General features: G+C 50.5%; 1 protein-coding gene across 1 annotated transcript; it reads right to left on the bottom strand.

The window, feature by feature from the left end:
- Positions 1-1,169: 1,169 nt before the first annotated feature.
- Positions 1,170-11,920, bottom strand: GSDMA (gasdermin A). The gene is made up of 12 exons (XM_008582015.1): positions 11,853-11,920; positions 10,271-10,489; positions 9,932-10,112; positions 7,134-7,299; positions 6,054-6,150; positions 5,492-5,539; positions 5,059-5,085; positions 4,559-4,579; positions 3,786-3,940; positions 3,183-3,297; positions 2,081-2,154; positions 1,170-1,585 (listed from the first exon to the last, which is right to left on the bottom strand). The coding sequence occupies exons 2-12, from the start codon at positions 10,482-10,484 to the stop codon at positions 1,343-1,345; spliced, it is 1,341 nt and encodes a 446-aa protein (XP_008580237.1). The 5' UTR covers positions 10,485-10,489; positions 11,853-11,920; the 3' UTR covers positions 1,170-1,342.
- Positions 11,921-15,936: the final 4,016 nt, after the last annotated feature.

Genomic DNA, 15,936 nt, shown 5'->3' with positions numbered 1-15,936 from the left:
CTGGAATAAACTCACTACAGCCTCTTCTTCATAACATCACATCTGGAACGAAAGGTGGGCGAGAGCGATAAAGGAGACGAGCTTTGTTCTTCACTCTTACAATCAAAGAAGTCACCCTTCTGCATAGTTAAAATGTTAGCTCATGTCTCTATTAAGTTTACATCACAAGGGAAAAACCATCGAGTCAGCAGATAATAACCTAGTATGTCCATGAGCAATACAGGGAGGCCTTGGAAGAAGCCCAGGAGGGGGGAGGATGGCTTGACACAAAGCTTTCGGCACTTGGCCATGAATTCTCGGTGAGTGAGGGAGCTAGCCTGGGCAGGGGGTGGCTGAGAAGGGGGGAGAGTCTGACTCCTGGGACCAAAGCCTTGGAGAAATTATTCCACCCATAAAACTACCTTAAAAGAGATTGGTGAAAGGTGTTCAAACCCAGCCAGCTTCAGGCAGAGGAGAAGGAGAAAAATCCATCAGGTCGGTGAGACTGCATATTAGCAGGTCCCTATGCCAAGCTACCCACACAACTTCCTCCCACAACCACCCTGAACTGAGGGCAGAAGATAGAAAAGTGAAAGAAGATAATATAACTGATTTTTTAAAAATTTGGGTCAGTCTTATACTTGGGTCCCATTTTTTTTTTTTTTAAAGACCCATGTTCATTTTCTATTCAACAAAGTTAAAAGTTGTCTAATTTTGTTTGGGGCTTGCACCACATATCTCTAGATCTTTCCCTGCCCTAATTCCTCAACCTGGGCCTAGAGGACCCCAAATGCTCTTCTTTGAAGACAAGCTGCTTGATGACCTTCTTAATTTAGAATCCGGACTCTACATTCTACACTCCCCATCGTTCTCTGAGCATTTTCCAGCTGGCCTGAGGACAGTCTAAGTAGCATTCATGTCCATATGATCTATATGTAGTACGATAATGTCTGTTTTTTTCTGACACACATTAAGAAAACACCAAAAGACATCTCATCCTAAGATTGACATGATATTTTCCATTAATTCCAGTAAAGCTTGTTTTTTGGAAGTACAATTGAGAGGGATTAGGATAAGAAATTAGTCTTTTTTTTTTTTTGGTTTTGCTGAAATGGCTTATAATTTTAAAAGTAGAGTACTTCTACTTGTAATGTATTTAAGCATCAGCAGACAGGCTTAGCGGGTTGCAGAGCGAGGGGCAGGGAGAGATACATGGTTGGACAGGTGGGAATTGGTTATTGTGGGTGACTGCATTTCAGATAGGATTTCAGTTATCCTTAGCCTGGTGGCTGTGAAATGCCCTTGGGTGTACAATGAGATTGGGAAGTCATTAGGGAAGCAGGAAGCAGATGGAAAAGGCAGGTTAGGAGGCCTTGGTCAGTAGCTGGAGGAGGGAGAGGCCAGCGTAGAGGGCACAGAGGCGGGGGAGGGTGTCTGGGTCCCACATGTATTGGGGTCCTGATCTTTGCACTTCCAGGCCACTCAGCCCCACTAGGGCCTCCGTGAAGGTCAGTTCCTCTTCTCCAAGGGAGGAGAGCAGCTCGGGTCGCAGGGGGAAAACACCCTCTTTATCCTGGAGGAAATTCTGTTCCATTGTGCTCTCCACCTGGAAGGAACCAAGACAACATGAAAAGAAGAAACTGGAAACCTCTCTTCCTCTCTCCTAACTCATAAAAATCACAAAGAAAGCTACATTCTCTTATTATAACTCCTTACCTTACCTTACATTACATTACAATTCCATGTGGGCCTTTTAATGGCTCTATACAGTAGGCAGGATGTTTATTTTTGGCCCCAAAATAAATTGAGACAGACTCAGAGACATTAAAAGATTTGCTTACATCACTTGTCTGGGAATAAGTAAAGCCAGAGTTTTCTGTCTCTTCTCCCAAGATCAGGCTGATAAACCCAGATCTCATTACCCAGAAACTTACTCTCCTTCCTCTTGTGAAATAACAAAAAAGGAGAAACATGGAGAGAAATAAGTGCGATGAGAATGGGGCATCTAGGACGGTTCTATCATTAGGCTAAATCTCCATCTTTCTATTGGTTCTAGCTCCTCCCTCCCAAACTTTCCCCATCATCTGCCCCATCATCTCACCAGCTTTAGCTGCACCGGTAGGATCTTTTTCTCCATGGATTTTATCAGCAGCTTCTGCTGGGCTTCACTTAGCTCTGGAGCAGAGAAAGAGATGTGTGTTGCTGGTGTGAAGGAGACTACAGACTCCAAACAGGTGCACTTCCAGAATTTCAGCCAGCCTGCCTTGCCTCCCTGCCCCCTCCCTCCTCCCGTTCTTTCCTTCCTTCCTTCCTTCCCTCCTGGTTGAATGCCTGTTCTATGCCAGGCACATTTGCTGGGTGTTAGGTAAAAATTGTACTCCTCTCACTCAAGGAACTTGAGTCTTGCAGAGAAGACAAAGTTACATGTAATTACTATACGTGAGGGCTGGCCTGTGGCTCATTTGGGAGAGCGTGGTGCTGACAACACCAAGTCAAGGGTTAAGATCCCCTTACCGGTCATCTTAAAAAACAAAACAAAACAAAAAAAACCCCACAATACGCGGTGTTAAGGGAGCCATAGTTGGGGGGTCTACTTTGGTCTTGGTATTTGAGGGCAGGCTTCTTAAGGCAACAAACATCTCAGCTTACACATGAAGGATCAGCGAGTTACTTTTTGGTGCAGGAATGTTTCATGCAGAGGGAAGAAGAAAATTTAGGGGCAAGATCAGAAGATGTTACTCTGAAATTAAAGCTGACAGGTATCACTATAGAAGTGATGAGCTTAGCTGTATGTAGAAATTTTAAATATGCAGCAGATAAAACTAGGGTTATTTCCAACCTCCACTATCAAGACTAGGCTATCTTCTCAGACTATCCAAAGTGGCAAAGTGAATGCTTAGGAATGAAACCGGTTTTTGAAAAAGTTGATATAAACTACTTAACTGTGGGATAATTTACCTGGCATTTATTCATTCATTTATTTGAGAATTCATTCAAGTGATTCATTCCTATCAATGAAAAGGCCTATACATGAGGACTGGAATGCTTAGGAATGAAACCGGTTTTTGAAAAAGTTGATATAAACTACTTAACTGTGGGATAATTTACCTGGCATTTATTCATTCGTTTATTTGAGAATTCATTCAAGTGATTCATTCCTATCAATGAAAAGGCCTATACATGAGGACTTATTTCCCACTTACCTGTTAGGGCTCCGAGGAAATACAGGATGGCACCCATAGCCTCCTTTGATAGTAGGACATCTTTTGGGAGTGCCTCCAGGGTCACTTCATGTCCCTTGTCTAGAGCTCCTTCAAGCTGTCAGGAAAGATGGGTGACTATTTAAGATAATGTGGAAAAAAGGCCAACATGGTGCCTGGCACGTAATAATCCATAACTCATTTTAACTCTCTTCCCTTTTTGCATTTCTTTTTTGAGGTATCAATTCCTGAAAACTGTTGGACTCCTGGGTTCCTTGGTCCCTGAGTTCTAGACTCTGGAAAAGAAAGGTTCCAGCCCCCTTCCAACAGAAGGCCCTTCTGACCTGCTTCCTACCCTCTGCCCATCAGAGGGAGCATGTGCCTTGGGGGAATCTGTGTTTGTCCTTTTCCAGGGGACAAAGGGAGCAGTTGCCCGCAGACTGGGGGCACTTGGCCAGCCTTGGGAAAGGTATCCACCGTCGATTCCCCTGGCCACTGGCCACTCTTAGCCACTGTCAGCTCCCCCACCAGCTGTAATACCTCCCCTCCACCGCCCACCAAAACCCTACTTCCCCCACATATGCCATCCTTCCAGCAGGGCCTCACCGCGAGCTCAAGGTCTTGTAGCTCCTGTTTCTTGCCTAGAAGTTTGCTGAGGGAGCTGAGCAGGGAACTTTGCCCTACTTGGCTCAGCTTTGCCACTTCTTGAGTCTCTCTTTGAACCTCTTCTTTTAGTGTCTGGAAGTCCTCATGTACTTCCCCTGTGCGGACAGTAAGTGCAGCAAACAGCCCTCCCTGTTCCCTCAGGATTCTCCCTGCAGGGCCCCTTCCTTCAGTCCTCCTCGGGTCCCCATGCCCTGCTCCCAGCTTGAGCCTGGCCTCTTTTCACCGAGGACAGCGGTTAGGAAGTTATTCACCAGCCTTGACCGGGAAGGGGAGGTGGGCCAGGAGCCATATTATCATCTCACTCAACAGTTAATTTTCTGTGAGATCCTGGGCCTCATCCCATATCAGTACACAATTGACTTCCTGTTCTCCAGCTAAAAGTTGAGAAAGTCTGTTTCCCATTCTCATGAGTTAGTTGACAAAGAAAAATGACTTAGGTCACTGAGCAAAGGCCAAGTGAGGTTACTACAGAGAGCCGTGGGTCCGTATCCAGGGATGTGGGTGGATCAGGGGTAGCTCGAGCCATAACCTGGACCTCTGGGGGTCCTCTGGCATCCTTGGAATATGTCCAGCTGCTTTGGAGAGTGGCTCCCTGGAAGCGGCTCCAATTCCCAGGACCTGGGACTCCGCTCTTGCCTTTCCTCCCTCTACCCTAATGTTTCTCCTGACACCTTCATACCAAAGTCTTAGGAGAAACTCACAAAGTTCCTTACCAACATCAGATGCCTGGAAAACTGAGAAAATAAGAAAAAAGAAAAAACTTGTAAGAACGTGATCCTTCAGAACGGCAGCCATACGCAGGGGACGAGACACTGATGAGGACTAGGAAACATGTCCTTTTCCTGGGAGATCCCAGCTATCTTTAGGATACTCTTGCTGCATTCCTGAGAGGCAGGAATGGGTCAGAAGAAAAGCTAAAGCAGCGTGAACAGGGACACTCGGATTGAGTTGGCATCGCTGTGATCAGCAGCTCTGGTTGCGGGGCAGCAGAGTTGCAGGGGCATGTGTAAGTTACAGCCACAAGGCCCTTGAGGACAAAAGTCTGAGGCATCAGACTACCTGGGCATCTTGTCCAGAGACTTCCCCCTTCCACTGCTTTTCCCCAAGCAGTTGGAATTTCTGCCACGTTTCAGGGACAGCTGTTTGCTGAGACCTGCTCTGCTATGTTCCCTGTCAGTCCCATGGAGAAGAGAAGAAAAGGATAAATACTTACGGATGAACTTCTCCTCTCCTGGCTTTTCTGAAGACAGAAACAATGCACATCTGTCAGCATAAAACCTATTTTTGCCTTTTATCTAAAGCAGTTGTCAAGGCAGCTTTATCAGTGATCATTATAAAAACACGTGGAGATTATGTTAGCTCATCCACCCCCACAATTTGGGAACACACAGTGTCTCCAAGTCTTATTTCTGCTTCCTGTTGTGCCTTCTGGTCTCCATCTTTCTGTTTCTCCATCTCTCTTGGGCGGTATTTATATGCCTCTGTCTTCCCTGAAGTTGAGGATACAGATTCTTGGGGACTTGGGAAGCAAAAGCAGGGGCTCCTTGGGGGATTGTGGTCTGTGCTATTAGAGGGAGGAGGATTTTAGCAGATAATGTCAGGCGTAGGGCAGAACAGGTGGGGAGCCAGTAAACAATGTCACTTACCTCCAGGAGGGAAGGTTTGCATGTTGTCATTGTAGATATGTGGAATGTCTGTAAGGGGCAGGAGATGGAGAGCGGGAGGACACTTAGTATCTGTCCCACCTTTCCTTCTCCAGTCTCAAGCCCCAAGGGTATGCTAAGGGCTAGGACCTTGTCCCTCAAATGCCTCATGCAATTCTCTGTTCAACCTGCATTGCTGAAGGTCATCTTTTCTTTTTCTGCAAATTCTCTCCTGTGTCAATGCTGTTTTCTACCCTGCATTCTAGCACTGGTGTCTGTTTCCTCATTTCCGTAGACTTCTCGAGACTAGAAGCTGTGCTTGTTCACTTTCATGCCCCCTTCCCCAACGACCACAGAGCCTAGCATCCAGGAGATGCACAGAACTCAGGGGCCCCTTTACCCCTCTCTCCAGAGTGGCCCCTGTGGCTCTGTCCCTGGCAGATGGGCCACAGTACAATACACTCCTTCAGTCATTCCCGACATCACCATGAGAGGGGGACCAGGACACTTCAGTCTTGGTGCCAGTGATTCTCGTCTTGGGGGAGAACATGTGGTCTGTGCTCACCCCACTCGTCTTTGCCTTTGACCATCAGCTGTCTGACTCGAAAGGCCAGGACGCAGCCCTTGGGGATGGTTACAGCCTCCTTGTGGTTTACGGATCCCTAGGATTAGACAATGAGGATTTGTGGATCTGCACAGAGCCTGAGTGTGAGACATTGGGAGTGGGGGTGGGGCAGGTGGGGGGCCCGGCCTGAGAGCCTTTGGGGAGACACGAGGTTGGGAACCCTTCAGTGGTATCTGTGGTCATCTGTCCACCAGGTCTGGTCTCTGTCATCTCATTCTGCTGATATCTCTAACCATCTGTATCTCTCTTCCTGATCCAGACACATGAAAGGAACTGGGCAGACCTGCTCCATCATCTGGCTATGCATCACCCTGTCCCATCTTAGAGAGGCCCTGGTTCCTTTTTCCTCCTTGCCATCTGTCCCATGCTCACCTCATTCAGGAAGACTTTCTGATCCAGACACATGAAAGGAACTGGGCAGACCTGCTCCATCATCTGGCTATGCATCACCCTGTCCCATCTTAGAGATGCCACCCAGGCCCTGGTTCCTTTTTCCTCCTTGCCATCTGTCCCATGCTCACCTCATTCAGGAAGACTTCTGTGACTAATCCCTATTCCCAGCTCCAAATTCCAAATCATCCCTTGAATATTTATGCTCAATAGATATAGGTATGTAGAGCATTACTTTTTTCCATCAAATTTTCCAAGCCTCTATTCTCTGGGCTTTAACCTATGTGTCTCCTCTATGAGCCTGAGAACTCTCTGAGGGCAAGAACGCCTCCTCTTCAGATTGAGGGCGCCATGAGGGAAAAGCCATGAGTGTGAGTTTCTCCTTCCCCAATAATTCCCTGTGGCATCTGGCAGAGGGATCTGCCTACACTGGGTGCCACTGACCAGAGAGGGGGATTGTGTCTGGCCAGCTGGGGTCTGGATCTTGCAGAGCGGGGAGGAGGAGTGGGTCCTTTTCAGTACCCTGGGTGGACATTGACCAGGCAAAGTTAGTGAAGCCCCCGAGAAGGGGCTGAATGTACGTGTGTGTGAGTGCGTGTGAGTGTGTGTGGCAGTGTGTGTGAACCAAACCTGTAGCCCCAGTGGAGCGAAGAAGGGCAGGGAGAAGCAGCCATCAGCCTTGCCAGCTCTCTCCAGAGTGACCTCCTGCACGGTCTCCACCACCTCCATCACCACGTACAAGTTCTCTCCTCGATCTCGCATTTCCTTCAGGAAAGGGTGATCTGCTGCCAGCTTCCTGTGGTGGGAGAAACGTAAGGGAACTGTTCAGAGCTTCTCCGTGCCTGGGCCGTGCCCTCCTCTGCTTCTCTCCTAGGAGAGAGACATTGTGGTGTCGGGGAAGGGGCGAGGGCTCTGGTTGAAACCCACACCTCCTGCTTTCCAGCAGGGCAGCTTCTCTGAGTCTTAGCTGTGTCATCTGTAAAATGAAGATAAGGACACCTACCTCCAGGGCTGCTGAGAGATGACCTGGGTATCACAGCACCTGGCCTGGAACAGGGCCTCATGCCCGCCTCCTTGCCCCCTTTTCCTTCAGCCCAGGTGTAGATTCTCCTTCCTTCCCTCCCTGTTCGTCTCTTCTGGGACCTTTCTCTCCACCTGCTATCCTCTCTCTTGCATTAACACCAGGTCCTCCTCTCCACTTGCTGCTTCCTTTGGCTTCTGTCTATAAACATGTCCCTGATCCTAAGAAATGCACTCTCTTTGATCTCCTCCTCCCTCAAATTAGCACCCTATTTATTTTCTTCACTTCACTGGCAAATATATCAAGAGACACGCCCCTACCCACTGGCTACTGCCTCCCTGCCCACTCCTACGTTCATTATAATTTGGCTTCTCTTTTCACTACTCAATGAAATCACAATGACCTCCTACCGTCAAACGCAGCGACCTTCCCTAACTCTGCACGACACTGGACCCTGCCGTCCAAGCCCTCCATGAGAGTCTGTTTTCTCTCGGCTTCCGATCACATGCACCACCCTGGTTCTACTTCTGTCTTCCAAATCTTATCCATTCTCTCCGCATCCAATTTTCCTATTTATTTGGTTTCCTAAAATTTTGTATTCTCTAAGATTCTGTTCTGACTCCTCCGATCTCTAAACTCCCTCCAACAGCCTCCCCCATTCCTACAGTTTTAATCTTTGTCTTGTTACCCACCACAGACACATCTTCACCTTGACCCCTCTCCTGAGCTCTAGGCCCTTATTTCCAATTACCTCTTGAATGTTCTCAGCTGATGTCTCAGCAGAGCCACACACTCAAAACCTCCAAAAGGAACTCACAATCTTTCTCTCCAAATCCACCCACCTCTAACCTCTGTCTTCCTGTTTGTCACCTGTAATGTCCTGTAATGTCACAACATGGGTCAAATCTGGGTCATCTTCCAAAAAGCCTTCCCCTTCACCCCACAGTCAGCTGCCTTCGCTGCAGGCCTGTGCGCGTGCCTTCCTCTCCATCCTGACTGCCCTTTCCCAGTTCAGGTCCTCATTTTAATCTCCGATGGGATAGTGGGACAGTGTCCTTCCCCGGTCTGCCTGCTTCAAACCCCTGTCCCTCTTCCTCTGTCTGACGTACTTCCTCCATCTGGCCAGATTAGTCACAAGACCCTCCAAGCATTGCCAGGGTCTCCCTGGTGCCCCCAGAATAGTTCAATCCCCTGGACCTGGCGCCCGGCTCCTCCAGGATCTGGGTCCAGCCTCCATCTCCCACCTGTCCCACTCACCTCTCCTGCTCCTGCCAAGCCAGCTCCTCAGGGTACCTATCGGTTTTGAGATTTCCCACCTGTGTGCCTTGGTGATGCTCTTCTCCCAGCCCTGCATGTCCAATTTCTACTCTTCTTTCAAGGCCTCGATCATGAGCTGCCACCTCTGTGAGGTCTTTCCCTATCTCCCCAGCCAGACGTCTTTCTGACCCACCACAAGACTCAGCTGAACTATTCTTACGGCACTTGCCACTTCTTGCCTTGGGTTATAGTTACTGTTGCACATTTTTTTTCACACTCCTAGATCACAAAGTTCCCGGGTAAAGATGCTCTAGGTACATCCCAGCACCCACAGGACACTTTACATGCAATGAGAGCGATTTAAATATTTACTGGATGACTTCCCAAGCACCCTAGCCCCTCCTTCCTGCCACCTTCTTACATTTTTTTTCACACTCCTAGATCACAAAGTTCCCGGGTAAAGATGCTCTAGGTACATCCCAGCACCCACAGGACACTTTACATGCAATGAGAACGATTTAAATATTTACTGGATGACTTCCCAAGCACCCTAGCCCCTCCTTCCTGCCACCTTCTTTCAACCACTACTTAACTACTTAAAAGTCAGTTCCCCTGTCAAGCCAAACATCCATGGTGCCCAGCATCAACATCACCTCTGCCACACCCCTGGTGCTGCTGGGGCAGCATTCCCGAGGGCGTGCCTGGTGTGTGTATTGGGGCCAGGAGGGAGGCTTCATTTATGGAGCATGACCCCGTGCTCAAGCCTCAGTAGGGAGCTAAGACCAGCCCCTCCCCTTTCTAGTGTATTTCATAGTCTTAGAGTTGGAAGGAACCTTAGAGATTATCATCCAACCCCCTCACTTTGCAGGAAAGAAAAGTGAGGTCCTGAGAAGAGTGACTTTTCCAAGGTCACGTAGCAAGTTAATGTGAACACATGCATCCCTATGTGTGTGATCATGAGGAGGTGGTACTGGAGGTGGCAGGACAGGGAGGAGTAGTTAGGAAATGGCTGGTCATCTTCGAGAGCTCCCCTGTGGTGACCACATGGGCGAAGGTCCGTGTGAGGGCCCCACTTTTCAAGTCAGGGCCCAAAGCACCCATTCCATGCACCACCCCATCCTGGCAGCCCCTCAGCCTTGCCCACTCTCACCTCTCCTCGTGCAAGGTCTCCAGGGCCTTGGGAGCCACGCTGAGCGTCTGGACCTCCAGGGTGCTGTTCTGGGAGAGCCCTGCAGTCCCCTTCACCTTCACTGTCTTCGGCACATCCACCTCTCCCTCCACTCGGGCGTCCAGCATATTCTTAAAGCCAAAGTTCCCAGTGTCTGTTGGATCTGCGGGAGGGAGAAGTTGAAAGGGGCTGGCTGAGAAGCATCCCTCTCCCCCCACCTCCTCAGCTCCTTGTGAGAGCTTTGGGCTAGGTGACTCCTAACCAGGCCGGGTGCCCATCCCTTTGTACCCCTCAGTAGCCAGCCACAGGCCTGAGGCTGACCTGAAGGTGAACTTCCAGGCTCAAGCACGTCCAGGAGGGTGTAGTCAGTGCGCACATAGCGGGCCCCCCAGAACAGCGTGCTCTTCCTCTTCCTCAGCACCAGGCAGAAGGGATGGAAACGCTTGAAGTCAATGAGGCTGTCGAGGGGTGTCAGGTCCCCTCGAGGGTTTAGCTGTCTGGCCAGGGCCCGGGTGACGCTTTCGAACATGGTCATTGTCTCTGTGGGACAGGGAGATGGGAGAGTGTCAAGGTGGCTGTGGAGGAGACCAGGGCATGGTAAGGCCCCTGCAGAGAGGGTCCCCTGGCTCTGGGGCAGGGGAAGCTCTTAAAGGTGCCTGGATTCTCGAATATCAGAGCTGGAAAGAGCCAAAGGAGTCTTGAGAACAGCTGCCCAGAGCCACGCGGCTGGCTAGAGGAGCCAGCCCTCCCCCTCTGTGTCTGGAGCGCTTCTCACTCCATTCTCTTTGCCATTGTCTTCAGGGACAAGGAGCCCAGCTGGAGCATTACGTTAGCAATGGAAGTAAAGGTCCTCTTTCCCCAGAGAACAGCAATAGCCAGGACCTGGGGATGTCAAAGAAGTGAAGCAGCTCCCACTGGGGCCGAGGGCTGGGGAGACAGAGCTGTTCACCTGCCCAGGTGCCCTTTCTTTGGGTGGGGGCACACCTCCCTGTACCCTGCACTGCCCTTGTGCCCGGCTCCCTCTAGGCACTGCCCCATAGATCCAGGCATTTCCATGCTCTTTTCCTTTGCTTACAGCACCCCCTTCACAATCTTAAGAATCCCTATTCAGGTCATCACTTCAAGATCCCTTCCCTCACTCCTTCAGGCAGCTGGTGACCTCACCTGTGTTCCCAAAGCACTTTGTACGGCCCCTTCTGAAACATCTGCAACTTCATTGTTATAGTCTGTTCACCTGACTCTCTTGCCTCCTCAACTGACTTCCCAGAGTGCAGGGAATGGATCCTAGTCGCCTCTGCAACAGCATCGGCACCAAACACAGTGCCTTGTGCAGAGTTGGGGCTTGGCAAATGTGTGTGGACAGAATGAATGAATGAATGCGGCCCCGGGAGACATATGCTGGGTGAGAAGGCCCTGGAGAACGTGGGGCCTGCGAGAGCCTGAGGTTCATCACCTTAAGTCACTGTCTTTGAAGTTCAAGTGCAGGTGTTCTGGCTGGGTGGCCAGCTGGCACACCCAGATTATCCCCGTTGGTGGAAGAGGACACACCAGCTGGTCTGGAAGCGCCTCGCCTCCCCTGTGGGTACTTCACAGCAGCAGGGAAGCAGGAGGCACAGGCACAGATGTGTGAGGCCATTCTGCCAGCTCCAACGTGCTTTTCTCATCCCTCATTCCTGGGAGGGCCAGGATGGGAAAGCTGGGTGCACCTCGGAAGGGCTCAGGTGACTGCAGTCTTCTCCTCACCAGAGAGGTGCTCACAGGGCCACCTCTCCCGTCCCTCTTCAAGGTCTGTCAGGATACCCACCCCACCCACCTCTAGGGGAGTCCTGCACCCTTCTGGTCCAACCATCTCCCAATATCCCCAGAACACCCCCTGCCTCCTTTGCTGCCATCAAGTTCTTACCAGGGAGCAGTGCTGGGTCCTGTTGGCAGCTGGGTCTGGGGTGAGAGCCTGGGGTTCGCTTGGTCTGTAGGTTGAGACAGTGACTGTCCCTTGCCAGGAGAGGCTGCTTTATGTCTCTGAGGAGACAGGGATGTAGGCTTCCAGGGAACCTGCCTGCCCCAGTGACCCCACCCCCCTCCTGCTCCATTTCCGGGAGAACAGCATCAACCTGTTCCAGGTGTGCCCTGCCCCAGGCCCTGGGACCTGGCCTCCTGAGGGCTGGGGGGGTGGGTGGGAAGCTGCCAGGCAGGTGCCAGCGTGGGTGGGGGGAGCCAAGGCTGAGAGAGGGGTGCAGAGAGAGGGAGTGGGAGTGGGGGGGGTGTATGTGGGGGGGGTTCATGCGCACATGTGCACGTGTGTGTGTGTGCATGTGCGCACGTGTGTATGCAGGAGTGATAAAGGAAGGCACCTCTGTTCTGTCGTCATCGTGGTGATCAGGAAGCATCTCAGATTCACGATGAGGCCTTGCGGGTATGATAGGATAAGAAATCCTGTGTGTCCACAGGGTCCAGCAGAAGGCAGAGCAGCTGAAAAGCCACCTTCCATCTTTCTGCGTGTCAGCCTGCGTATCACTACCTCACTCCATTTGTTTTAGCTACATATACATATCTCCAGTACCATTAGTAGCATATGTCTGAATAGGCAGAGATGGAGCTAGGACAAGCGGTTTTCTGTTTGGTGTTCAGCGTCTCTGCTCCTTGTGGCAGGTTGTGTGTATATACACACACAGATACGTAGGCAGAGGCATAGCAACATTAGCAAAAAAGCCCCAGATGCATGTGGTGGGGACTCAGATGTCTCCCATAGGTCACTCAGGTCCTGCTTTTAAGTCTTCGCCTAGAAGAAATTTTAAGGGGGACTTGACACACAGGGTCAGGTCTCTGGATGGCACATTAAGGGATTTACAAGCAAGACTCTTTTTTTTTTTTTCCTTTTTGTCTTTTTTCGTGTCTGGCAATGGACCGCCACCCTCAGTGTTGCGCCCGTACCAGACCGGGACCGGCAACGGGATCACAACCCTTCGGTGCCGTGCCCGCACCTCGCTCAGCCAGTGAGCGGGAACCGGTCTGTATGTGGGATCCGAACCCTCGGCGGGAGCGCCGCCGTGCTCCCAAGCGGCACACTACAGCAGTGCGCCACCAGCCGGCCCTACAAGCAAGACTCTCACAGTGTTAGGATGTGTGGCTGTGTATGTGTGCACGTACCTCCTGAGTACACTCGAGCATTTCTGCCCTCACCTTGAGGCTCTTGTCAGCACACTCATCGAGAAAGAAGTGCAAACTTGGATACCATGAAGAGTTGTTTGATCTTTATTGGAGGTTTTCTTGAGGGGCTGGTGGGGAGTAGGGAGATTAGACCGTACCACACTAAGTAAAACTTCCTAAAACTTCATTACTTGACTTCGGTCTCATTCAGTGTGACAGATGCTCTCCAGTGTCTCTTCTATATGTCTTAAAACAAAACAAAAACAAGACTTTGCACCTGCCTCTCTGCTCCCTGCCCCCTACCTTTTTCTTACCTCCCTTCCCATCCACCCCATGCCCTTCTTGGGTAGCTTCCAATGCTTTGTCTAGTGCTTCTTCCTCCTTCCACAGCTCTAACCATTACTGTAATCGAATGTCCGTCCTCCTTAGGAGAGGCAGAGGTGGTAGCTTGGGTGTGTGAGAAGGTTGTCATTAGTCATCTGGTCCCTGTCACAAGTGCACATGTATGCAGGAATGTGTTATATTCTTTCCATCTCTAATTTTTGTTTTCCTGGTTCTTTCTGGATTTCCATCTCTTCCCCTCTGTATCTCTTAGTCACTACCCTGATGTGACACCTGCAATCCAGCATATAGTTCCGGGGCTGTGCAGTCTCCCATCCCAGGGAAGGCGGCTCCACTCCCACGAGCCCATCATTGCCTCAGTTGGAATTTTGGGAGTTTCTTCCTAGTGCTCACCCTCCTCCCACTGGCTGCAGAGGTTTCTGGTCTAGCTCATCCTCCAAGGCCTGGAGACCAGCGGTTTCACAAAACCACACATGTATCTGCTCGCCCCCAGGACCCACAAAGTCCAAATGGCCAGTGCTCTCTCTTCTTTTTTTTTTTTTTAAATAAAAAATAAAAAAAAGATGACCGGTAAGGGGATCTTAACCCTTGACTTGGTGTTGTCAGCACNCCACCACACTCACCCAGTGAGCAAACCGGCCATCCCTATATGGGATCCGAACCCATAGCCTTGGTGTTATCAGCACCGCACTCTCCCGAGTGCGCCACAGGCCGGCCCCCAGTGCTCTCTCTTCTGACCCAGAAGTCTTTCCTTTCATTTCTCTTGCCTTCCTTCATTCGCTCTGATCTCAGCCACTCCACCAGGCCTGTCCTCATTCTCCTTGTGCCACCCCACCCCACCTCCACCCTGTTGCACCATTCTCCCAAACTGTCTAATGGTGTCCCAAGTGGGGGACTTCAAGGGTTTAAGGCAAAGATATAGAGCTTGTAGGGTCAGCCAGGTTGAAGGTCTTGTGCTTTTGGATTGAAAATGTCCACGTGCAGGCTTGCTCCTGTGCTGCTCCTCCCTCCCATCCAGGATGTCCTTTTCATCCCCCAGTTCCCAGCCCCAGTGATTTTAGGGACAGGCCACAGAATCCTTTTAGGGTTCAGAGGTTCCACCTCAGAGTCCTGGCTTATGTGCAGGGGAATCTGGGACAGAATTTAAATTACGATGGACGTGCCGGCCTGTGGCTCACTCGGGAGAGTGCGGTGCTGATAACATCAAGGCCACGGGTTCGGATCCCATATAGTCAAGGCCACGGGTTCGGAACCAAGGCCACGGGTTCGGATCCCATATAGGGATGGCCGGTTTGCTCACTGGCTGAGCATGGTGGTGACAACACCAAGTCAAGGGTTAAGATCCCCTTACCGGTCATCTTTAAAAAAAAAAAAACTACGATGGAATATGTTTAAGTTAGATTGATATGCATATACTTTTCAGGTCAATTAAAATTGATACTGAACCAGGAGGCTGTGGGGTGCGTGATGCTGAGGCAGGGGGCAGGTTGCTCTCCATCTCCCTCTGGTGGCCAATCAAGGTAGGTGACGGGCGATAAACACCCTGATGTGGGGACCAAGCTTGGGATTTGTGTGGGTTGCTAAGAGATGGAGATCCGGAAAGGGAATTGACTTAGGGGTGGAAGCCCCAGCTGCTTGCTCTCCGGGAACATTACTGTCTCTCTGACCCACAGACTGCACTGCAGACAGACACAGACATTATTTCCTTACCCATTTTCCTTTTTATTATTGTTGATTTTCCCCTCAGGAAACGGTCAAAGAGGAGAGAGAGAAGGGTAGACTACGGGAGTTCAGAAAGGTGGAAGGCACAGACGCTGGCAAGAATGGGAAGTAGCGGGCACTCTGGGAATTCGGAGGGCAAGGAGAAGGTTCAGGAATACACCTACAGGATATGGTGCTCACTTGGAGGGTGTGGGGTGGCTGGAACATTTGGGGGGAGGTTATCCCTCACACAGACATATTCCCAGACCTTCTCTGAGTAAAAGGTGGTGGAGTAAAAGGTGGTGGAATGGTTGGAGATGAAGAATGGGGGCATGAATGGGGGCATGACTGTCTAGGAAGGGCAGGAAGAATACTCCCCAGGGTGTTGAATTTTGTATCTCACATGGGAGGTTGGAAGTTTTGGGGTGCAGATCACAGATTGTGAGCTATATATCCATAAATTCTCCATTCCGAGCAGAGAAAAACTCCCACATTCTTTTCTTATCCTCTAAAAAACTTTGAGGTTTCTTCCCAAATTCCCAAATCAGCTTTGGAGCCCTAGATATCCCCAGACTCCTGGCTGAGCAGGCACTGACGTTCAGCCTGAAGTGTGTCAGACTTGCGGGGGTCAGCCACTGCCAGCCTCCAGCCCAAACCCAGAGAAGCCTCCTCTGTCAGCTGGTCCTCCCAACACCCTAACCCTTCCTGAGTCCCCGCTGATGTGGCAGGAGCTGGTGGGAGAGGACAGATCCTCCACAGCTGCGATTGCTTGGCCCTCCTGATGAGACAGAGCTCCA

This window comes from Galeopterus variegatus, unplaced genomic scaffold (assembly GCF_000696425.1).
Source record: "Galeopterus variegatus unplaced genomic scaffold, G_variegatus-3.0.2 Scaffold2504, whole genome shotgun sequence".
Classification (NCBI taxonomy): Eukaryota; Metazoa; Chordata; class Mammalia; order Dermoptera; family Cynocephalidae; genus Galeopterus; species Galeopterus variegatus.
Note: the sequence above shows the minus strand (reverse complement) of the source record. Positions and strands in the feature narration are given on the sequence as shown.

Coding starts and splice junctions, on each gene's coding strand:
- GSDMA (XM_008582015.1), bottom strand. CDS start 10,484: ATGACCATGTTCGAAAGCGTCACCCGGGCCCTGGCCAGACAGCTAAAC. Junction 10,113..10,270: donor GCCTGGAAGTTCACCTTCAG/GTCAGCCTCAGG, acceptor TCCCTCCCGCAG/ATCCAACAGACACTGGGAAC. Junction 2,155..3,182: donor TTTCCTCGGAGCCCTAACAG/GTAAGTGGGAAA, acceptor TCTCTGCTCCAG/AGCTAAGTGAAGCCCAGCAG.